Genomic DNA, 25,094 nt, shown 5'->3' with positions numbered 1-25,094 from the left:
GAAATAAGTAACAATTATTTTCAAAAGAATAGGGTTGTTACAGATACACTCTGACTTTGAGAGAGTTTCTCTTTAAATAGTTCCTCTTTAAGGACTCTATGTCTTGTTATGTGTACAATGTTGTGACATTATCTTGGAGTTAGTCTGCTTTAGGTCTGCAAGCTGCGCGCACACAATTTTCTTGGTGTGCTGAAATGTCTTTCATATTCACTGTTTTAAATCAACTCATTGATGTGTGGGTGATTATTAGGTAATTATCATTGACACCATAGACATGGACAATTAGTGACATATGCAGATACAGGACAGATGAAATTTAACCCAAAGATGTATGAAATGGTTTGCATCAGTAAGGAGAGACAAAAAAAATGGAATAGTATGATCTTAAAGGGGGTGTGGAAACAAAAAAGCACTTGGAATGTAAGTATCAAATCTTTTAAGGAGGCAGGGCAATAGTTTCCTTGGCTTTAGAAATTATGGTATGCAGTACAAAGCAATGGAGTGAAATCTTTGAAAGCACTGGATGTGTCCAGTTACAATATTGTGGCCAATTTTAGAAGCCATGCTTTAATAAGAATGTCCAAGCCTTAGGATGCAGAGGAGATTTATTAGAATGGTACAACAGGTGAAGTACTTCAGTTCTATGATGAATGGAGATTAACCCAATTATTCACCATTAGGTAGAGAAGTTTAGAATGAGATTTGATAGAGACAGTCAAAATCTTTAAGGTTTAACGTAGGTGGGGCACAACTATTTTCAGTGGAAGGAAGGTCAGTAACCAGCAGTTAGAGATTGAAATTAATTGGCAGAAGAACCAATTGAAATGCAAAAATATTTAATTTACAGCCTCTTCAATGCCAATAGAAGATGTTAATACTTTGGGTGACCGATATTGGGCAGTTGTGCTGCTTACTGAGCAACACACCCCACCCCCACCTCATCAAGGAAAGAATACCCTGCGTTGCTGTCACTGATGGGCTCTAACCCTCTGAAGTGTAATCTGGCCATTCAGTTGCTTTGCTGGTGGGCGGAGCAGCCGTAGTAATGGGATGCCTCAATCCTGAAGAGTTCCATTAGGTTGGTCACTCTCTGGGGTAACCCACCCCCAAACAGACATGTACATAAAACAGTTAGGTAGTCGGATGTTAGTGAGGTCACGTCTCAAAATCGCAGTTTCACTCTCTGTGACCACTCTGAATTGGATTAGCAACTGAATGCATGGTCTGCAAAATTCAACCCTGTAGCACCTGGCTTCAGATGCTGTCTTGGTTGCAAACTGGTGTCCCTGGCATGTACATACCCTACCAGATTAACCTGTTTGAGTGTCAAGTAGTGAGAGATTACAAGGGTGTAAAATGAAATGCAGAGTCGGCAGATTGTAACACTGACTCACACCAGCACTGCCTTTTTCAATTTCACCACTCAGGCTAATGCCCCTTCTTGACCTCAAGATTAGAATGATGATGGAAACGCACAGCAGGTCAGGCAGCATCTGAGGAGCAAGAAAATCAATATTTCAGGCAAAAGCCCTTCATCAGGAATCAATCCTTTGAAGAGTATAAAGGCAGTAGGAGTATACTTAAGAGGGAAATCAGGAGGGTAAAAAGGGGACATGAGATAGCTTTGGCAAATAGAGTTAAGGAGAATCCAAAGGGTTTTTACAAATACATTAAGGACAAAAGGGTAATGCAGAGAGAATAGGACACCTCAAAGATCAGCAAGGTGGCCTTTGTGTGGAGCCACAGGAGATGGGGCAGATACTAAACAAGTATTTTGCATCAGTATTTACTGTGGTAAAGGACATGGAAGATACAGAATGTAGAGAAATAGATGGTGACAACTTAAAAAATGTCTATATTACAGTCATAAAAGTGGATAAATCCTCAGGACGTGATCAGGTGTACCCAAGAACTCTGTGGGAAGCTAGGGAAGTGAGTGTGAGGCCTCTTACTGAGATATTTGTATCGTCGATCGTCACAGGTGAGGTGCCAGAAAACTGGAGGTTGGCTAATGTGGTGCCACTGTTTAAGAAAGGTGGTAAGGACAAGCCAGGGAACTATAGACCAGTTAGTGAGCCTGACATCGGTGGTGGGCAAGTTGTTGGAGGGAATCCTGAGGGACAGGATATGCATATATTTGGAAAGGCAAGGACAGATTAGGAATAGTCAACATGGCTTTATGCATGGGAAATTATGACTCTCAAACTTGATTGAGTTTTTTGAAGAAGTAACAAAGAGCATTGATGAGGGCAGAGGGGTAGATGTGATCTATATGGACTTCAGTAAGGCTTTTGACAAGGTTCCCCATGGGAGACTCATGAGCAAGGTTAGATCTCATGGAATACAGGGAGAACTCGCCATTTGGATGCAGAACTGGCTCAAAGGGAGAAGACAGAGGGTGGTGGTGTAGGGTTGTTATTCAGAGTGGAGACCTATGACTAGTGGAGTGCCACAAGGATCGATGCTGGGTTCTTTCATCATTTATATAAATGATTTGGATGTGAGCATAAGAGATATAGTTAGTACATTTGCAGACGACACCAAAATTGGAGGTGTAGTGGACAGCGAAGAGGGTTACCTCAGATTACAACAGGATCTTGACCAGATGGACCAATGGGCTGAGAAATGGCAGATGGAGTTTAATTCAGATAAATGCGAGGTGCTGTATTTTGGGAAAGCAAATCTTAGCAGCACTTATACACTTAATGGTAAGGTCCTAGGGAGTGTTGCTGAACAAAGAGACTTTGGAGTGCAGGTTCATAGCTCCTTGAAAGTGGAGTCGCAGGTAGATAGGATAGTGAAGAAGGTGTTTGGTATGCTTTCCTTTATTGGTCAGAGTATTGAGTGCAGGAGTTGGGAAGTCATGTTGCGGCTGTACATGTCATTGGTTAGAATATTGGAATATTGCTTGCAATTCTGGTCTCCTTCCTATCGGAAAGCTGTTGTGAAACTCGAAAAGATTCAGAAAAGATTTACAAGGATGTGGCCATGATTGGAGGATTTGAGCTATAGGGAGAGGTTGAATAGGCTAGGACAGTTTTCTCTGGAGCGTCGGAGGTTGAGGGGTGACCTTATAGAGGTTTATAAAATCATGAAGGGCATGGATAGGGTAAATAGACAAAGTCTTTTCCCTGGGGTCGGGGAGTCCAGAACTAGAAAGCATAGGTTTAAGGTGAGAGGCGAAAGATATAAGAGAGACCTAAGGGGCAACCGTTTAACTCGGAGGGTGATACTTGTATGGAATGAGCTGCCCGAGGAAGTGGTGGAGGCTAGTACAATTGTAACATTTAAAAGGTATCTGGATGAGTATATGAATAGGAAGGGTTTGGAGGGATATGGGCCAGGTGCTGGTGGTGGAACTAGAGTGGGTTGGGATATCTGGTCAGCATGGACAGGTTGGACCGAAGGGTCTGTTTCCATGCTATGCATCTCTATGACTCTATAATGAAGGGCTCCAGCCCGAATCGTCAATTTTCCTGCTCCTCAGATGTTGCCTGACCTACTGTGCTTTTCCAGCACCATTCTAATCTTGACTTTAATCTCCAACATTTGCAGTACTCACTTTCACCCCCTCTTGAGCTACCCAGCTGAGCACATGTGCCACCAAGTTCTGCAGGAGACCGGGAAGTGTATCAGGCAGTGTGGCAGCATGTGTTGGAGGGAGGTGACTGTATTGGTTAATTTTTTTTATTCTGTAACAGGATGAGGGCGTCGCTGGCTAGGCCAGAATTTATTGCCATCCCTAATTGTCCAGAGGGCAGTTGATAGTCAACCACATTGTTGTGGGTATGGAGTCACATGTCGGCCAGACCAGGTAAGGACTGCAGATTCCTTCCCTAAAGGACATTAGTGACCCAGATAGGGTTGTCTGACATTTGGCAATGGATTTATAGTTGTCATTAGCTTCTTAATTTCAGATGTTTATTGAATTCAAATTGGAGCCTGGTTCCCCAGATCATTACCTAGGTCTCTGGATTAACAGTCCAATGATAATACCACAAGACCATCGCCTCCCTTAAATAGGCAACAGTTTGAGCAAACTGAGTGGCAGAGGCTTGCAACTGTGCTCCGTGTAAGACAGTGATGTTAAACTGTGACTGTTGGGTTGGTCTGTGTTGATAGAAATTGTTGGTAGGTCAGGAAAGACTGTGCGTTGCGTGGACCAGTATATGAGGCTGTTGGTTCAGTTGTAAGGATACAGGCTTGGAATTTCCAGTCACTGGATAGTCATTATTCCAGAAGTAGCACATGAGAATCCCCATTGGAGCAGACTCTGAAGGAAGTGCCTAGAAAATTGAATAATCCAGAGAAAAATTCATCTCTATCTGAAACCCTCTGGAAGTCTCTGAACCACTGATGTTCTCCACAAAAATTGGAGATTTCCAAGGGTTCTGATAAGATTAAGTAAAATATTTCCTCAAGTAAAGTTAGACTATTAAATATACAGTCAAAACTTAGTAACTATTCAATAGACTCCATATTTAGCTCATCCACCCCAACTACACCTCCCCCAGATCGCATTCATCTCCAAGATCCTAACTCAGCATCCTCCAACCAGGGTTGACCCCTACCCCTACTCCGTCCCAACATCCCCCATGTTCCCCCACCTGCACTGAAGCTAAACTGAAGCAACAAAGCCCTGCTCCCCCCCCACCTGACCTGACCTGACCCCCACCACCAGACCATAACACCCACTAATTGGCACCCATCCTCCCTTCCTGCACCCCATCACCGTTCCCAATTTCTCTCATCCACCCTGTCTCTGGCAGCTCACCAATCTGGCATCTGCCAGCTGGCACTCTACTTACCTGAAAACTTTGTCCCTACCCTTTTAGGATCGTAACCCTGGCACCTTAACCCATCCCCAACTGGCATCCTACCCCTCTACCCATTGGATATTCTACCCCGATGACCTCCCTATCCCCAGCTGGCATTCTACTTACCCACCCCCTTTGGAACCCTGCTCTCTGTGTGTTAGCACTACAGTTACCTTGTACTTAACGGTTTGACAGCAGCTGTCAAATAGGCTGTCACGCTCTTTGCGTTTCAGAAAGTGACAGTTGCCTGCTGTGCAAAGGAGGTAATGTTTACCTTCCTCATAAAGTCTGTGCAATGAACAGCTGTCCCAATAGGAGTATCACTCTGCATTTTTGAGAGAGACCTGATTCGAATCCACTCTCAGAAACGCAGAGTTTTCTTCTTTTGGTAAAAGGGGGCAGAGTAGCAAACTCGGTAGCAGAGATTGACGCTCCTCAGAAAATCCATCCTATTATTTTTGAAAATGCATTCACTCATCTTGAACACTCAAGTGAGGTCACTGAGGTTCTTGCAATGTGACATTCAGGTCATTAGGTGTGGGTGGCTAGCACGTCCCCCATTACCTTCTGCTTCCTCAGTCATTGCAATGTCTTCCTTGGAAAGTCTCCTGATGGAGAAGAGGACATCTCTCCTCTTGTCCGGTCTCTGCAGCAAGCCCACCACTCTGAGAACCTCAGATTGTGCTCTGGGCCCTGTTGGCAGCTTAGTTACATTCTCCTCGCTTAGAATGCCTTTCCCATATGAGGGGTGATAGGTTTAAGACAGATGTTAGAGGCAGGCTCTTTACTCAGAGATTGGTAAAAGCATGGAATGCCCTGCCTACCAATTTGATTGAGTCAGCCACATTTGGGGCATTTAAACAGTCCCTGGATAAGCATATGGATGATGATAGGATAGTGTAGGGGAATGGGTTTAGATTAGTTCACAGGTTGGCGCAATATCGAGGGCCGAAGGACCTGTTCTGCGCTGTATTGTTCAATGTTCTAAAACCTTCCAGCACACACTGCAACCAAAATCCTCTTCTTCTCTAAGAGATCTTTAAGTGGTGTTACAGAAAATATTATACAAAATGAAGTTCCCTACTGAGGTGTGCTGCAATTCAATAGATTTACAACCAGATGATAGGCGCCTATCATTTATATTCAAAGATTGCAAAACCTTGCTTAGTGCCTGTGTTGGAGGCACCCTCACCCAGAGCAACACTCATTCTCCTCTTTACAACATAGCTTCTGTCTCATGATGACAAATGACACGAGATCTGCTAGTGTTTCATTAGACGTGATTTTGCCTCATGTTGTTTCTGACATGTTTGCAATATACTACATAATATATTTTAATTCACTAAAAGTATCTAAATGATTAAATTGTTCCATGTGAAATAACCAAAATCACTGAAATTGAATTCACAACCTTATCTCCAATGTCATTTCTTCCTAAGAGTATTGATTGGATAGGTAAGCTGTTCTTACTTTGTGTTGGTATAAACTTGTAACACATTTCCTTTGATTCGTCGTTGTCAATGTTCTGCAGATTCTTCCAAGCTATCGAAGAAACTGAGATTTCTTTTACAGCTGCACAGCTCTCTGGCACTTTTTGCAAGGGTTTTCTGGTTTTGTCTAGTTTGTGCAGTCTGTTGCTGTGGCATTTATTGGTTCTATCAAAGAAAGCCCAGCGAGGACCACTAAGGGTCATTCTGCAATGTGCTAAAAGTTCATTATACCACCTCAATTTACTCAATCAGATTACAGTGATAACCCTCCTCAATAATACTGCTGATGGGATTGCTCATTGTACATTATTCATAAAACGTGAACCAGTGGCTCTGGGGTTCTACTTCATTGTCAAACAAAAGCTTTGTTTTCTTGAGCAATTTGATCCCCTATTAAATACTTATTGATTTTCCTGTCTTTTTTCATTCTATTTCCTGTTTGAATATTGCTATTTGTAATCTACTTTTCTGCTTTCCAATTCTATTTCTGACCTTCCTCAAAATGCTTTTATTTATTTCAATTGTTACCTTTTTTCTTTTATCCCATCAATTAATAAGTAAAACCTGAAGCATATTATATTTTCTCCATAAATTTAAATGTCTCTCTACCCATTTATTTTTTTCATTTGTTTTGTTTGTCTCGACTTTGAAACACCACTTCCAAGAACCCACTGGAATTACTGGCCAGAATATTAAGTGACAGACCAAACTTTCACCTCCAGGAAGGACTTCTGTCCCAGGGCTCAACCTGTTCCCTGTGAATGTAGATTTCGCTTAAGGTGCTGTAATTACAAACCCCTACCTAGTGAGTTCAACATAAAAGGTACAGGATATTCTGCTATTACATGCCAGTTGTGTTCCTCTCTAACCTTACGTTAGAAAATTGCACTATGGAAAACTGCTATAAAAAATCATGCTGTGGAAGATTGCTAGTAGAAAATCGCTATACCCATTCAGTAGAAAGTTTGCGTTATCCAAACAATGTCCACAAGTCATCAATTCCGTTATAAGCAATTTGCCCTGAGGACCCCAACGTGCATTATAGTAGAATAACCTGCAGCAATTTGGCTCATATTTATAATCTCCTTTCGTAGACCCCAATGAATGTTGGTGTATGGAATATGAAAAGTCACTCTGTACTTTAATTAGTATTAGGTTGAAGGGTTATAAAGCATGAGAAGGAAAGTGGAGTTGAGGCTGCGATAATATCAGCCATGATTGTATTGAATGGCAGAGTAGGCTCAAGGGACGAACATGCCTGCTCCTGCTCCTCGTTCTCATCCTCTTATATTCTTATGGTTACAGGATTAAAGGCACATTTCTGGGAGGGAAGGTGAGGAGCCTTACTCTGCATGCACTCTGGAATGTTTCATGCTACCACCAGGTGCAAAATTGGAAAGTGTTTCATTTCCCTTCATTCCGATAAGCACAAACATGAAATCATTCTGGGTTGTCTGAAATCTCAATTCCCTGGTAAAACACTGTCGCCCTTATCCTAAAAGACCACTCAGTACCTTGCTGCTATTCTGAAAGTTTAACCAAACTCTGCTAAGTAACACAAAACATTGGAATATATCTGTGATACGTGAACTTGCATTTTGACCTGAGAGTGCAATTTTTTTAATGATAGAACACTCTGGCACTATTAAATATCGTAGCTTAGGGTCTGCTGCTTTGTGGCAGGTGATATCGGTTACTGTGAACATCCTCAGCTGTTTCAGCGATTGTGTAACCACATTAAATAGATTTCAATTGCAACCACCAGCATAGCATTCATACATGCCATTATGGAAAATTAGCAAAAGGTGACCAAACCACTTCCAAACATCTGACCGCTCCAAAAGGTCTTTCAGCAAAAAGCCTTTGAATACATTGTTCCTTCATTCTTTAATGACATGAACACCAAATGGGGTTATGAGTGTTGGAGGCAGAATATTTCCTGGGGAGGTTTAGGGGGAATGGTAACTTAGTAGTTTTGAAGTCTAACAATTAACTTGGTGCATTTTCAATATTTTCAAATCTACTACAAACATAGAGTTTGCATTTTTATTTTTAAGTAGACAGAATTTTTATCTCTTAAAAAGGAACGTGCATTTGTTTCCTATTTTAAAAAAAGGTTATTTGACGATTTTTCTTCTTGTGTTAAAATTCCTTCCTCTTTTATTTGTATTTTTATTTGTAATTTGGTCAGGGTCTTGCCAGCTTAAATTGCAAACTTGTGTCCCACTGAGCCTGTGTTGTACAACCAAGACAGAAATTGCTGGAGAAGCTCAGCCGGTCTGGCAGCACCTGTGGACAGAAAACTTAAGTTATTGTTTTGAGTCCAGTGACCCTTCAATGCACTCGAAACATTTACTTTATTTTCTCTCCACAGATGCTGCTGAATCTTTCTGGCAGTTTTCGTTTTTGTTTGTTTCAGATCTCTAGCATCTGCAATTCTTTGTTTAATCTTATACAACTAAGACTTGTTTCGTGGGTCAAAGTACTTTAATGTTTGACTCCATTTGACTCCATCTGAAAAATAGCTGAATCCTGTGAATGATTATACAGGGCTATGCACCAAAAAATTAAAACATCAAAAATTACTGGAAACATGGCAAGTCCTTCACTTTTGGAAATGAATAAAGGTTTGTTAATATTTTACTTAGCATCATGAGCTCATTTACATTGGAAAGAGAGTTTATTTCTGAAACTGGCCCAAAGAGGAGCAAACAAGCAATAACTAAAGGTAACTGGTCAAATATGTTAAACTACTGGTATAAAGAAAACTTGCAAATTATTTTAAACAAATATTAACATCCCGCTTGTCTAACTTGGTGGAAAATAAGAGTTTTGCAACAACTGATTTAGAAACATGTTTGAATATTTGTTACATGTTAAATTTAAATCATGATTTCTTTTTATTAAGAGTGAACAAGCAACATGTTAATTGTACAATATAAGTTTTGCTTTGAACAAAGTGTTTTATTTATGGTCCATAATCTTTTGAACTCAACATTCATAGATCTTCATAACTTAAAAGTGGTCATTTACATTTCAGTAGGATCTAATCCTTCCAGACTGCAATCTGGTCTATACATTGTCATTAAAAATATAGTCTATGTAATAAATAAATATATAAAATAAATATAATATTGACATTTCTATAAATAATATTATGTCCATTTGTACAGTGTCCATGTCATAATTTTAGCCCATTCTAAAGACTGGGAATCTTATATCTTGTTGGCTCTTCTCTTCCATGTCGCATAGTAAATATCTGCTTTCAGCAGTGTGTCATCCACAGATCGGAAATATATCAACTTTTGATAAATATATAACTTTTAGCTCAAAGCTTCTTTATTTGCAGCAGCGTTTATCACCACTTCGTGGCCTTTTGTTTCTTTCCAGCAATAAAAGTGTCCATTGTCTCCAAGTCTTTTTGTTCCTTGCCTCCTTAACAAATATCTAGAAGCAATATTCAGTGGAGAATATAGATGTGTGAGTATTAAAAAAAAAATCCTGGGACTGTGCACTTCACAAAGGCTTGATAGTATTAATAGTGGTAACGAATTCAACCAAAGTGGTCGTCTCTGAAATGGCCACGAGTTCCTTGTTGGCACTGCTCCCCAGAATAGCTAAAGCTCCCGCGTATGTACAACACATGCAAGGCAGCAGAGTTTTATCAACTATAGTTCAAGAGGTCTCTGTATAATGTTGGAACTTTTTCAGGTTCCACGGGTCTAGGTAAAAAGTGAGTAAATTTTTGATGCCGTTTAGTCCTGTATCCTTCCCGTGGGGAACCATCTTTATTCAAAGCCACGTAATAATGTCTCCCAGTATCTGTGTGTCTATACAAAGTTGATGCATAGGTATTATACCAGTTCTCTTCAAATTGTTCCCGAAATACGCATTCAGATGTTAACTTTTTCTGAAAATAGAGAAAAGATATTAATTGGAATGTACATTAGATGCATTTAGATGCTAAGTATTGTCATTATTCTACTTAATAAATTGTTGAACTTATTTTTCTAATAGGGATAGGCAATAAGTGTTGGCCCAGCCCAGCCCAGTGATGCCTGTGCCCCGTGAGTGAATTAAAAAATGCTTCACATCTGATAGCAATTAGAAAAATGAATTAAAATCTTACCCATTACAAGCCTACCTACCTGCACAATTAAAATTAGACCCAAAGTCATTCCAGGCAGGTGAGACTTCATAGAAAACCTAAGATGCCTATCATTTTAATTTTACACTATTCAGTTTTAACATTTACTATTTGAGTGAGATGTCAGATAACTGGGTTCCTTCAATAGAGAGCAATCAAACAATGGAGGGTCAGGTAAATTGCAAAAGTACACGCTGTTTTACATATTCCAAACAGCAGTGATATTTTCTGCTATAACTTTAAGCATGCCAGCAGAATTGTACTTTATCTAACACAGAGATCATTGCTTTTCAATAGCATAGGGAATCTTGTTATTTTTGGCCAAGTCTGAGTTGCATGGGTTTTTTAGAGGGATTATTGTGAACCTTTCACTGTATCATACCAAACTCATTAAGAGCTTTCCCCATTGTATGGTGTCAGTCATGTCTAATCTAGCAACATGCCAGTCCCAGAACAACTCACCACCCAGCAGTATCCACATAGAGACCAACTTCCATCTGGCAGAGGAGGCCATACACCAGACTCTGGTAGCCTGACTGGAGGTTGCCACCTGGGTCTGTGCCCTCTCCAGAATGCCAAGGAATGGCCAAAAGTGCCACATGAAGGTCAATGACCTTCTCTCCTGCACTCTGGTAAGTGTCACACACTTCTCTCAGCTATGTCACACTCACTCCATCCCCACTGCTGAACCCACTTCTCACCAAGGCTGAGGAGGATCAAGAAGACTTTTGGCATGTCTGGCCTGTCCAGATATAAGTGTCCATGGATCATCTGACCAAATCTCCAGGACTGATGGGTTCTCATGCAGAGCAGGCACCCTCCAGCCCAGTTATGGAATCAGGGAGTACACTAAGATGCAGTAGGAAGGAGAGGAAGAAGAAAACTTATTGAGTGAATTTTGGTGGGTAAGGCCTTTACTCTGTCATTGTCACTGTTATCTGTAATAGCTTCCATCACCCATTTCCCCTGTCCCACCCCAATCACCTACGCCACTAAATCAAAACCCAAAGGACTGCAGATGCTGTAAATCAAAAACAAAAACAGAAATTGCTGGAAAAGATCTGGCAGCATCTGTGAAGAAAAATCAGAGTTAAGGTTTTGGGTCTGAGCAAGGGTCACTGGATCCAAAATGTTAACTCTGATTTCTCTTCACAGATGCTGCCAGAGCTCTGAGCTATTTCAGCAATTTCTATTTTTGTACCTACACTACTTGCCCTGCATGCCCTCTGTGTTACCTACTCACGCCCTCAGAACAATTACCACCTTCCACCATTGCACCATCACTAATAACTATGCCACCCATTTTCATCTCACTCATTCCCTGTCCTTCTCTCATTACAGGAGGGAACAGCCTGAAACAGGGCAGAGAGGGCGCCATTTGAGAAGAGAATCATGTCCCTCTCCAGAGGAGAGTAGGACAGTTCCCGCAGTGATGCTGAAACATCCATGTCCTGTCGACCATCTAAGGACCATTCCCCTGCAACTCTTACTCTGCTGTCACTGACATCCATTGCACACCTCCTCTAACCACTGACCGTAACATCATCCCTCTTTTGTATACGCATGTATCACCAGCATTTTCACCATCTCTCTGTGTAACAGCCTGCTCCAGCCAGCTCCCCTAGAAGACGACTCAACTTCTAGAGGATGAGGGGTACCAAGACCTCAGAGGAAGCATTGACAATCACCCCAGATAGTGGGAGGTTGGGGTGGAAGGGGGGGGCGTGGGAGCATTAGGCCTGAAAAATGTGGGAGCACAATCTGGTGAGCACCTCAGTGTGAGGTCAGCATGTGGCCATGGGAAAAAGGAGTCGTGGCAGAGACCGGGCACCTTTTCAACCCCAGGTAGGCAGGCTGCTTCCATGGACAGGTTGACAGTTGCCATGGAGACCCAGCTCTCTCAGGTTCTGTTGGAGAGATACACTTGCATTCACTCCATCGCCCCAGTTATTGGTCCTCAGGCAGAAGGCATGGTGATGGAGGGGCAAGGAACCTGGCATGCGCTCCAGATGCCAGGAGTAATTCGCCCAGAGGAGGAACAACTTGAAGACCCCTCAGCAGTCTCCTCTGAGGACACTGCAAAGGCAGCTGGGCTCTCCAACTCCACCATGCCTGAGCCCCTCTGGCCCTTGGAAGTTCTTGCATCTGGCCAGAAGACCCTTGACGTGTCTAGCCCATCAGACACAAGTGCCCCCAGCTCACCAAACCAGCCCGTCAAGGTTAATGGGCTCCAGTGCCAAACAGGGCAGAAGTGAGGACTATAGATGCCGGAGATCAGAGTCTAGATTAGAGTGGTGCTGGAAAAGCACAGCAGGTCAGGCAGCATTTGAGGAGCAGGAAAATCGACGTTTCAGGCAAAAGCCCTTCATCAGGAATCCAGTACTAAACAGGTCCTCCACACCAGTTGTGGAATCACTCAGGAAGTGCAGCATTGACACAGGTTCTATCTTTCAGATGAATTGTATATTACTGCTCATAAAGAGCATTAGGACTGAGTACTTGAAAGACACCATCGATATGCAAGCTTTATCTTTCTTGCACTGGCAGGCTTGCTGAAGATGCTTATAAATATGCTATCTGTTAAATTATCACTTTGCTTGTTTGATAAAATAATGGAATGGAATTTCCAATATGCAGTTGAAACAGTGAAAAAACTGGTTGACAGTAAATGCTCATCATCACTCCTACTGCCTTTTGTTACACTTTGTTGAGGATGGTATGTTACCACATATACCTAAATAGTGAGGGGGAAGACTTTAGAGACATGGAAACATAGGAAGTGGGAGCAGAATTAGGCCATTTGGCCCTTCAAACATGCTCCAACATTCAATATGATCATCTCATCCAACTCAGAATCAGGTTTCTGCTTTCTCCCTGTACCCCTCGACTTCCTTTCACTCTAAGAACTATATCCTTCTTGAAAACTGTCAGTGTTTTGGCCTCAACTGCTTTCTGTGGCAGAGAATTCCACAAACTCATCACTCTCTGGATGAAGAAATTTCTCCTCATCTCAATCCTAAATGGCACATCTTGTATCTTAAACTGTAACGCCTGGTTCTGGACTCCCTAGTCATTGAGAACATCCTTGCTGTGTTTACCCTGTCTAATCCTGTTAGAATTTTATAGATTTTGATAAGGTTTTCCCACCCTCTGGCACCAACAACCATTCTTCTAAACTCCGGTGAACATAGTTCTAGCTGAACAAATCTCTCTTCAGACATAAGTCATTGCATCCCAGGAATCAGTCTGGTAAATCTTCATTGCACTCTCTCCATAGCCAGAACATCCTTTCACAGATAAGGAGACCAAAACTGCACACAGTATTTCAGGTATGGTCTGACCAAGGCCCTGTACAATTACAGCAAGGCATTCCTGCTCATGTATTCGAATTCTCTCCCTTTGAAGGCCAACATATCATTTGCGTTCACCATATTTAGCTCAATTTGGTAAAAGTACATCTAAAACACACAGGTACAATTCTACATGTTCTGAGTGACCCAGTCTCTGACGGCAGGGACAATTGAGCACTGTACCAAGGCCTATTGAAGGGAAAAAGTCAGCAGCATTCTCTATTTAGTAGATGTGAAAGGCAGACAAGAATAAGAGCAAGTGCATTTATGATACTTCTTGAGAATAATATTTGCTAACACTTGTTGGCAACTTTCATATACTCCATAATGAACAGTTTAACAAGATGGCTGTAAGCTGAGTTTTGCCATCAGCACTGAGTAGAGTAAATTCCCAGCTCTGCTAACTTAATTTTGGAGAGTGTGACTGGATTTTAATTCTGGGGGTGGGTGTTAGCAGGAAGTGGGCCTGCAGCTCCTTGAAAGAGTTCAGAGGCAGCTATAGGGACTCTCTACCATCCCCCTCCCTCCTGACAATAGGTTCCCCATGCCCAATCTATGTTGCCCCATGCCCCTCATATCCTCTTCCCCATTTCCTGACCCTTCATACCCACCATGCCAACCTATGCCCCTGTTTATTGCTTCACCTTTTATAGCACCTATACAGCTCCCTCATGCCATCCACCACCACACTTTGCCCTTATAATAAATCCCCCATGTCAACTCAGCCAGTATCCACATGCCCAGGCTCAGGATCCATGTTGAGGGGAAATAAGAATATTTTTTAAATGCATTGATGAATTCATTATTTGAAATTATACCCTCATTGATTAAAAATCCCATTCATGACATTTTCAACTAGTTAAAACATTATAAAAACAAACATTTCTGTTCATAGTGGCACTAGAGCACGTAGAACTGTTAATCAAATTTTGGATCACAGGAACCCCACTGTTGTTAATAATAGGTTGTGAAATCGGTCCTGCAACGTAACTCCTTTAATGAGGGTAAAATAGTGCAGGAGAAACTGAGGACTGTAGATGCTGGAGATCAGAGCTGAAAATGTGTTGCTCGAAAAGCGCAGCAGGTCAGGCAGCATCCAAAGAGCAGGAGAATCGACGTTTCGGGCATGAGCCCTTCTTCAGTGCAGCACAAACAGCAAATAGTAAGCAATGTTTTTTTTGTTGGATGTTGCAGTCTTCTCAAAAGATTAAAGGTCAGGAGAATTAAGCAGCTTGAGTTTTCTCAACAGCTGGACCATTCCAATGTGTTTGTCCATTTTTTATGTACATGTCTACTTCTAACAATCCCAAAGAGCACTTGATCTCTCCCAAATTGTCATTGGGTCTGTCCAAAAGGCTACCTTTTTCTCTTCAAAGAACTCAGGCAGCTTTAGTCCTTATCCTGAAAGGTCTAAAGTACACAGGTCATGTTTTGGACAACTGCACAGACTACTGGACCCAAGTGAAGACAGCTGCACTGATAACATGTTCTTTCACCTCTGTGAGCTATGGATGTGCAAAATGCAAACCATCCCAGATCCAACCCTTGCTGGTGAAAATGCCGAGGATGGGACTGCCAGAATTAGTGCTCCCATAGTGTTTTGGCTAACCTGGATACCCTCACCGTCATTGTGAAAATTCAGATCTGAGTGTGACAAACATTAATTTCATCTTTATGAATAGGAAAATTGTAGAGGCAAGGATCATCAGGGCGATTCCAAACTCCTTTATTTGTTATAATTTGACATTTATGATTAAGGACAGAGTGTAAATTTTTTTTGGATAACTACGTTTTAGCAGGCCATGTGACAAAGATCGTGTTAGGACTGCATGTGTTACCTTTAACAAGAGTGTCCAACAATACGACTGATATATTTCTACTCTAGGCATTCATGGTGTCCGAAGAGAACTAGAGCAAAACATTTTCAGGCAGAAGATTTTGTTTTCCACTCCCAAAATATGAATACACAAAGAAAATTGCTGCGGAATGTTATTTTTTTTTTAACACAGGTTGTTGCCTTTCCTCTCCACAGATGCTGCCAGATTAGTTGAGAGTTTCCAGCATTTTTTGCGTTTTTTGATATTCGTACTTGCCTGCTCCAGTTTGGATGAGTTCAATTGGTTCACTAACAGCACGCTAGAGGGAGCACTGCGTACACCGTCCTGGGATGGATCGTTGTGGTGGGGGAGCAGGAGAAAGAAGAACTGGTAGGACCAGTCCTATTCAGTGGAAACCTGTTGCCTTTTGAACAATCGAGCTTGTATTAACAATAGACCCATCCTGTTCTGATGGGAGCAGGAAGCAGCCGTACAGACACCAGACGGTGGAGAACTGCACAAGGCGGAGGGGGTTGGGAAGCACAGCCATCTCAAGTCTCAGACTGACACCGAAGCTTTTAATTAGTTGTTTTCAAACAGTCAAAAAGAGCTTTAAAAAAAACCTGTTCTAAACCTAAATGTATGTCCATCTAAAATGACTGTCTCCTGTTTGATGTGAAGAATAGTAATTGACAAGTACATTGATGAGGTATTCACCAGGTGAGCAATGACCTTATCATTCTGTGAACTGCACAACATCAGATAAACATTTCATGTGGTGGACTGAGCCAATGAGGCGAATATGATTGTTGGGGCAAAGTTTATGTTCATTGCATTGAATGATACATATAATCTGTATTTTTTAATGATAGATGGTAATTAAAGAAAATGCTGAAAACAAGTAAATTCATATTTTTGTATAATGTTTATAATTACACAGGAATGTCATTATTAAAATCCTGCTGTTACAAAGCTAGGTTTATAGAAGCACTTGTCCTGACACAAAATCCACTTGAGTAAGCTTGGGAGTTCATAGACTGACTAAAAGTAACCCTCTGCCAGTCTCACTGAATTTATAACAATGGTAATACTTCATTAGATTAGAGACTCTTTAAACTGGAAACCCAATAACAAAAATATCAGTTGTGTCCTCTACCTCTTTGAATCAGATGTTACAAGCAGCTGTACTATCTGGGCTCTCTCAGTTGTTCCCAGGAATGCATGCCAAGACAAACATCCACTGCACCTAGAGAACCATCAATTCCTGAAAAAAACTACCTGAATCTTGCTGGTCTTCCAGTGTAAAAGAGTTGCTCTTTTCTTTACTGCAGATTAGCCCATTCCAAGATCCAGGGCTCTTTGCCAAGGGAGGCACTAAAACTTGGAGTAGCTGCCACAAAGGCACAGCTGAGAGAGGTGGACTGTTTAAAGCATTTCAGCATTGGATTTCAAGGGACTGGTGACTTATAGAATCCCTATGACTGTATACTTGTTACTAAAAGCATATAATAAATGTCACATATATTACAATTATCTAATTTACAAGTTTTCATCACCTTCATATACCATTCTTTATAATTTAATGCTAACCCACTGCTGAACCCCAGCTAACATCTGATTAGTTTTAGTTGAAAGGATAGATGGCTGTTGAACCCTCTGTAATAAGTTGGTCCTTCTTTCACTGAATATCTATTGTGCAAGTGAAAAACTATGCACTCACTGTAGGAACAATTCTTGTCTTACAGAAGCAATCAGATCACTGGAAATCTGTAACTCCCTTTGTATTTGAAATTAAGCTATGAAAGGGATGCGAGGCCGATTCCAAGAGGATTTCTGAAATCAAGACTACTACAATTTTAAAAAACAAATTCAAATTCTAAAACCTGTAGCTTTGCTTTTATTTCTAAAAAGTTTCCCTAGCTTTTGGGATACAAAGTATGTTCTTTAAAAAAAACTCTTGCAGATAATATGAAATATGTTGAGAATTGTGTCAGGCAAACACTTATCATCTTTATATATTCCTCCCTGCCACTAATTAGATCCTGGTTCACATGATTTCCTTTCCTAAATCTCACTCTTTGATTTTCTTAGCTGTTTAATTCCTGTCTCTGGACTGTCTTCTGCTCTTGGATCCTGCTGCATTAGAAAAATATGATCAAAATCAAATGTGATTTGTCCCATCTCATTTATTTACAGCAGCAGTTAATGAAGCCAAGCCTGTGCTGTGAGTTACCTCCTATCCAAACTGATATTCTTTTTCAACTCAGGTACACTGTTAAGATTTCATGTTAAGATTTCAACAGCTAAATGAATAGCAGACATCAATGTGGAAAGTGTGAAGATGAGGAATTCATTTGTTCTTGTTTCCACTACATTGTTTTCTCTTTTTTTAGCTGTGGTGCAATGAAACCTATTGATCAGAGTGCGAGACTGAGCAGGTGCTACCGTTGAGATTAGAGTGGCACTGGAAAAGCGCAGCAGGTCAGGTAGCATCTGAGGAGCAGGAAAACCGACGTTTCGGGCAGGAGCCCTTCATCAGGAATGAGGATGATTTTCCTGCTCCTTGGGTGTTGCCTGACCTGCTGTGCTTCTCCAGCACCACTCTAATCTTGACTCTGATCTCCAGCATCTGCAGTCCTCACTTTCGCCCAGGTGCTACTGTTGGATATTACTCTGAATCTCACTGCTAGAAGCCACAGGAATGGTCATCATGGCAAAGTAAACTTACCAATATACATCTTAACACTGCAGAGAATCGCAATTGTGATTCCATAGTCTTGCCCTTCACTCAGTAAAACCAAAGGTTAGTGCTCCAAAATGCCTGAGAGTCATTTTATGCCACTATGCTCCAGACCAAAATTGAATGGTGCTTATCTTGACTTAATGGTACGAGTCAATTGAGTCAAAGCAATTCTCTCCAATGACTTGAGCACATAATCTAGCTTAACATTTCAGTGAAGGTGCTGAAGATTGTTGCACTATGCACAGTGTTGTTTTCCAAATGAAATGATGAATCAAAGTTCCAGTTTGCCTCTGGGCATAAAAGATTCCTTGGCACTTTTTGAAGAAGAGTAAGGTATCTTCAGGTGTCTTGGCTAATATTTTACTCAACAACTCATTACTCAACATCACTGAGACATATAATTGTTGTTTGTGGGATCTTGCTGTCAACAAATTGGCTGCTGTATTTCCCAATTGGCAATAAGCCAATAGTATTTCATTGGCAGTGGATCATTTCAGAAAGCTGCTACATGAATGCAAGTTCCCTTTCTACTTATATATTTGTGTGTATTGCAAAACTCCTGCACAATAAAGTGCTTCCTGGTTCCAATATAAGCCCCATACAATGTAAGAGTTAATTTATCAAATATAGGGAGATTGCAAGAATGGGGTGCAATTTCCATTGCTAACATACTTAAATAATACAATAATTTCATGTCACCCGAGAGAAATAAATGTTTTAAGCAAAACCTTCAGCAATAATCACCTTGTCTGTCAAGAAGAGTGAGTAATATAGGGATATTCTGCCCTGTGAGACACTGAAAAATACCAGAAATATATATTTTGGTTCTCCTGAAATACCATTACAGTTGGTGTTTGACAACAATGAGCAACTTCTAAGGGAAGGGACAAGTCTATACTGCTGTTCCTGATTGATATGTTGAGTTAAAGGGCGTTATTGCTTTTAATAGTGGGTTTACTATTAGACACAGGTCTGGACCAGCCAAGAACAGCAGGCTTCAGAATTCTGCTTGATGCGCCACAGTATTGGGAGCCATGGCAAGATCACATTGCAACAGATGGTAGATCTGCACTGAATAAATATTTTCAATGAACATTTTAGGGAGGTTATCTTAAGTAACCCCAGCACCTTACAATTGAAAACTGCCTCATGTAAAACTGATTGGAGAGACAAATGCAATGGGATTTGCTTCAGTAGACTTCCACAGTTAACAACGTCAACTCGAAACAATTGCACTTTTCTGCTGTATGTTCTTTCAAAATCACAAACATAATTTTCATTACTGGCTGCAGGACACCTCGAGGCGAGACCAAGAGGCTCAGGGAGACAGAGGGATTGGTGGCTCAGCTGTTTGAGTGCACTAAAACACTAAGGTAACTTGCCATTCGGAACAGCAACTGAGCAGTACCTTCTGAAGTTTGCCTGTAGGAAATCCTCAGTTACAGTACAGCTGGGGTTATATTTAATTGCATCTTTCGAATATGAGAATGGAAATAAAAACCACTTGTGGGAAAGTAGGTACGTGGGAAATAACGAATGATATGGAAACACAAGTCCAGGTCCATGATGGCAATTGAAATTGAGACACAAATCGCCTTATTTTGCCTTACAAGCAAAGCAAACTTTCCTGTACGGCGCTTCAGTTAGATAATACACACATATCACACAAACCAGTTGATTGACACAGAAACAAGTAGGAATCAGTTTTTTTCCTTATATTGCAGTCTTTAACGCCTGCTGAAACATTGCTTGGTTCTCGGTGTGAAAAGGATATGGAAAACGATGTCGAACTTACCGACCCATAGAGTTCGCCTCTCTCGTTCATCCCCAGGTAAAGTCCCGAGTCCACCCCACGAATGCTGACCAGTCCCACCGCTAGGCTTATGAACTCCAGGATCCCTGCACAACACACCAGACAGTGGAAATGGTCAGTGATCATACTCACCCAATTTGTAAGTACGTTCTGCCCGAAGGCACTGTAAAAATGAGTACTATGCATATTTTATTGGACATTCCTGAACCCGGGACAACTTTCCAGACCAGTAATAGTCAAACAGAACAGCTGATGCCAAAGAGACCAGAGGAGAAACTAGTGGCCAACAAGTCTTCCTTCAATTCACTAAGCAGCGTGACTAGGGTTCAGGAGGGAAGACTGTTAGGGCTTTCTTTGTGTTACAGAAGTTATGTAGTTGTCACCAAATAGTTGAAAAAGTGTGTCGGTGATGATTTTTTTTAAAAGACGAACGTGTTTAAGACTGAAATGTAGGATCAGATCCCAGGGTCTGGTTCTAGTTATAAAATTCGCTATTCTTTCAGGTTTCATTTCTTACTTTGATTTGATCGACCTTCAAATAGCTCGTGCAATGTCTGCTCGGAAAAGCAGCATTGCTTCCGAATGACAGACGGAGGAAATACTGAGAAAATGGGATTTTTAAAAAAGATTGTCTGGCTGTGCTTGAGAATAGTTGGGGGGGGGGGCACTTGATTTGGGCCGGGTCAAGACAGCCTGGCTGCTCTCTGTGAACGGGGGGGGGGGGGGGTGGATTTGGGGCGGGGGGAGAGGCACTTGCTCTGGGACAGCCTGGCTGCTCTGTGAACGGGAGAGGGGTGGGTTTGCGGGGAGGGGTACTTGCTCTGGGACAGCCTGGCTGCTCTCTGTGAAAGGGAGGGGGTGGGTGTGGGGGGGGGGGGGGGAGAGGCACTTGCTCTGGGACAGCCTGGCTGCTCTGTGAACGGGAGAGGGGTGGGTTTGCGGGGAGGGGTACTTGCTCTGGGACAGCCTGGCTGCTCTCTGTGAACGGGAGGGGGGGGTGGGTTTAGGGGAGAGGCACTTGCTCTGGGACAGCCTGGCTGCTCTCTGTGAACGGGAAGGGGGTGGGTTTGGGGGGAGAGGCACTTGCTCTGGGACAGCCTGGCTGCTCTCTGTGAACGGAAGGGGGGTGGGTTTGGGGGGAGAGGCCCTTGCTCTGGGACAGCCTGGCTGCTCTCTGTGAACGGGAGGGGGGTGGGTTTGGGGGGGGGAGGCACTTGCTCTGGGACAGCCTGGCTGCTCTCTGTGAACGGGAGGGGGGTGGGTTTGGGGGGAGAGGCACTTGCTCTGGGACAGCCTGGCTGCTCTCTGTGAACGGGAGGGGGGTGGGTTTGGGGGGAGAGGCACTTGCTCTGGGACAGCCGCTACAAGTCCGCGGAGGACGGAGCTGTTTCTTTCCTGTGGATGAAAGACACCAGTTTCAGCCAGTGGAGAGAGAAAGGAGAGGTGGATGGTGGAAAAAGAGGGAGGGAGGAGAAAGGCCCGGGGATAGAAACGAACGTGCCTTCCCAAGCGGGGGGAGAGCCTTTTTTACTCCGTGTATTTGGCATCCCGCTCAGTCTGGGGGGTGCACTTGGTTTCCATCGCCCTGTCTCTGCAGCTCCTGCCGACGCCTCTCCCAGTCCATGTGTGTCAGTCTGGGTTGGCTCCTGTGTGTGTGTGTGTGTTGCACTTCTCTCGCAATCTGTTAGTGTAAAGTTCCCTGTGGTGTAAAAGCCTTCCCCCTTGACTCTTTTCTCTCCTCTTGCCTCCCGCTGTCTGGGTGCCTCCTCCCCTTGGCTAAGTCCATGCACCCCAGGCGGGATGGGTGCATGTTCCTCGGGGTTGCTACACTCTCCCCCTCTCTAACTCCACATCAATTGAGGGAGATGAGGTTCCGCTCCCCCGGTGTCCACTCGCTGTGCTTCATTGTGAACACGGTGCGGGCGCTCAGAGGCACTATCTCCCAAACACACCCAGACACTGTCCACATATAGTGCTCCAAACCCCGACCGCATCACACATACTGTCCGGGTTTATAAACGCATCCGTTTTGTTGGGTAGGATAGTGCCGTACACTAGGAAACAGTGCGAACTGCAGATGCTGGAGATCAGAGTCGAGAGTGTGTTGCTGGAAAAGCACAGCAGGTCAGGCAGCATCCGAGGAGCAGGAGAATCGAACAGTCCTTCATCAGGGTCATCCTCCGCTTGTTCGTTTCTATCCCCGTACCTTTCATCAGGGATGAAGGGTTTATGCCCGAAACGTCGATTCTCCTGCTCCTCGGATGCTGCCTGACTTGGCTGTGCTTTTCCAGCTCCATTCACTCTCCACCCAGTAACCGTGTTACTGTCTGAGGTAGTCCGGCTGGTGTTGTACGTGTGGGAAACAGAGAGAGAAAGTTTTACAGAAGTGGGATGTTTTAGAGTTGAGGAACCATTTTCTGCTGCACCGTGAGGGTGAAAGACTGAGCTGTCCATACACAGACTGAAGCAAGCTCCCAGACCTTTGCCTTCCATTAGTCAGGACTGGCTTCACCCACCTCCCCAGCCCTCCCTTTGTTTATCAATACTGGGAGCTCCCCCCCCCCCCCTTACCGAAGCGGCTGTGATCCCGCCGGGTACCGTGCACCGTGCCGTTCGGGAAGATTTCCAAGTGGAAGCCGGTCCTGCAGTACAGCTGCCTCCGCCGGAGGATGCCTTTGAGGTGGGCGAAGTCTGTGGGGGTTCCCCTCTGGAGCCTGCCTTCGATCTGGCCGAGCCTTTCGTTCAGGAAGCCGGGGGAGTCCGCCTGGGCAAGCACCGGCATATTCCCAAGAGAGACGGCGTGTATGTCTGTGTCCAGGGCTCCCAGGTAGCTGCCGACCTCGGCCATCAGGGTCATGGGGGATCAGTGACACTCTCTGCTCACAGTCAGCTTCACTGACTTGGGGAACCGCGCCCGATGCAGCCCCTCGTGTCAAATAACAGGCGAGACGACTCTGTTTTGACTGCTCCGTTTATAGAGATCCCGGCGCATTAATCTCCGCTTAAATTTCATTACTGAAGTCCCGGGGAATCAGATGAAAGCAGCTGTTTATATACATACTCGCACATTGACATATTCGATACTTAAATAAGCCCCGCCTGGCATGCCTACGGCTAATCGCCTCTCAGATTGATTGGGTTCGACCTGCGAGAGCTACAACCCATTGTTAACTGTATAAAAACACACACACACTACAGGGGAAAAAAACCCAGCAAACTCCACTGATGCATACCAGCAGTTGGCAACTCCAACCCCTCCTGATGAAATCACCCAACTGCAGCCGGCTCCCTCACAGCAATAATAACACTCCCGGTTCCCATAAGAAGGTGCAGCTGCCAACGTGGCTCGGGAGAGTTTTATTTAAGAAACGTTTCCAGTTATACCATGGTAGATAGTGACAGAGAGAGAGAGGAAATTTAACGAATGCCCCCCCCAACCCCACACACACACACACACCCACCCCCCGCCCCCGGGATGGGGTAATTGTTTACCAGACTCTCTGGACAAGCCTGGGGAGTCTGAGCAGGGGCTGTTCCCCGCTAGTTCGTGCCCCTCTCTTCTGTTTGACAGCAGCTGGTTAGTCTGTGCCAGAGGCGAGCGGGTTCCTCAGCATTGAGCATCCCCCATCTCACCCCCCCCCCCCCCCCACCCCAAACCCCGTCCACCAGCAGGACTGATCCCACTGAGCCAGGCCGGCCGGCCGGCAGGAAGTGTCCTGACTGAACGGGGCTCCTAGCCCTGGGTTCAGCAGCTCGATAGAAGTCGCTGTTGATCACCTTTTTAATTCCTTGCTCCCCACCCCAGTGTACTCTCTGGGAGCTGCACATTGAATTTCTACTTTAGTTAAAACGGAGCAGAGCAATAGGGCAACTGCTTTTTATATAGATCAGAACCCCTCCCCCTACACACACACACACACGCATCTTGTAGGTACTTAAAACGCCATACAAATTAGTACTTGTGACTACAAAGTGGAAAGGCGTTACAGGAAAATGCATTAAAAGTGATTATTCACAGCAATTGTCTTGTGTGTGTCTGGGGGGGGGGGGGGGGCAAGTCAATGGTTTTATTTGATGTGGGGTTAGGGACGAGAACGGGATAAATCTGAGTATCTTTTTTCTGTTGCTGAACGCACTTGCTTTGTGAGTAAACCCAGTTGTGAGGTCAAGTTCCCTTCATGTAACGTGTGCAGATTTTGACTCACTGTTGTGAAGTGGTTTCGGTTTGGCAACAGTTCAAAATCTATGAGATAGGAGCCTGTTTTTGAACACAAGGGTTGGACGACCTCGGCTAATTGTAGCTGCTTCAATGTCTTTCCCGCGGCTGTAAGACAACCTGTCCCGCAGGTGAGCTGATGCTGTGCCGACGGCCCACTGAAATATGGGACTATGAGTTTTAAATATATCTTCCCCCTACTAGCTGAAGTGAGCCAGGTATCCGTACAGCGGCATGAGCTCAAACCCGTGTAAGGTGAAAAAAACCCAGTGAGACCCGGCCATGCAGGTACCTCTGTGAAGAGTGGGGCCTTGAGTGTACTCACAGTTAGATAATGTGCTGCCAGGATTGTTTTTTTTATCGATGGAAAGTGAGATGAACTGAGTGGCCTCTCTCACCTGCTCGCCATTCCCCTGCCATCTGGAAGGGTTAAGCTGAGCCAACCTTCCCAATCTTCTTCCAGCCTCCTGCTTGCCTACCCTGTATTCCAGCATCTACAATTCCCTCCACCTCCTGCTGCTGCCTGGCTTGCTGTGTTCTTCCCAGCCTCTGACAAGCTGGAAGTGGGGAGAATCATTTCTGAAGATCACTTCCCACAGAATGAATGGAACGGCAAGGCTGGTGGAATTGTTATGAAATGGGTCCTGCAGGAGGGAGAGATGTCCCATATGAGTGAAATGACAGGACCCAGTGACAAAATA

General features: G+C 43.6%; 1 protein-coding gene across 1 annotated transcript; it reads right to left on the bottom strand.

Annotated features, from left to right (window-relative positions):
- Positions 1 to 9,792: 9,792 nt before the first annotated feature.
- Positions 9,793 to 23,508, bottom strand: fgf16 (fibroblast growth factor 16). The gene is made up of 3 exons (XM_043704989.2): positions 22,749 to 23,508; positions 20,160 to 20,263; positions 9,793 to 10,217 (listed from the first exon to the last, which is right to left on the bottom strand). The coding sequence occupies exons 1-3, from the start codon at positions 23,032 to 23,034 to the stop codon at positions 9,972 to 9,974; spliced, it is 636 nt and encodes a 211-aa protein (XP_043560924.1). The 5' UTR covers positions 23,035 to 23,508; the 3' UTR covers positions 9,793 to 9,971.
- Between the last annotated feature and the right edge of the window lie 1,586 nt (positions 23,509 to 25,094).

Source organism: Chiloscyllium plagiosum, unplaced genomic scaffold (assembly GCF_037043375.1).
Source record: "Chiloscyllium plagiosum isolate Xiang-an unplaced genomic scaffold, Cpla_swu_hap1 HiC_scaffold_11, whole genome shotgun sequence".
NCBI classification, from domain to species: domain Eukaryota; kingdom Metazoa; phylum Chordata; class Chondrichthyes; order Orectolobiformes; family Hemiscylliidae; genus Chiloscyllium; species Chiloscyllium plagiosum.
This window is presented reverse-complemented; position numbering and strand designations above follow the sequence as displayed.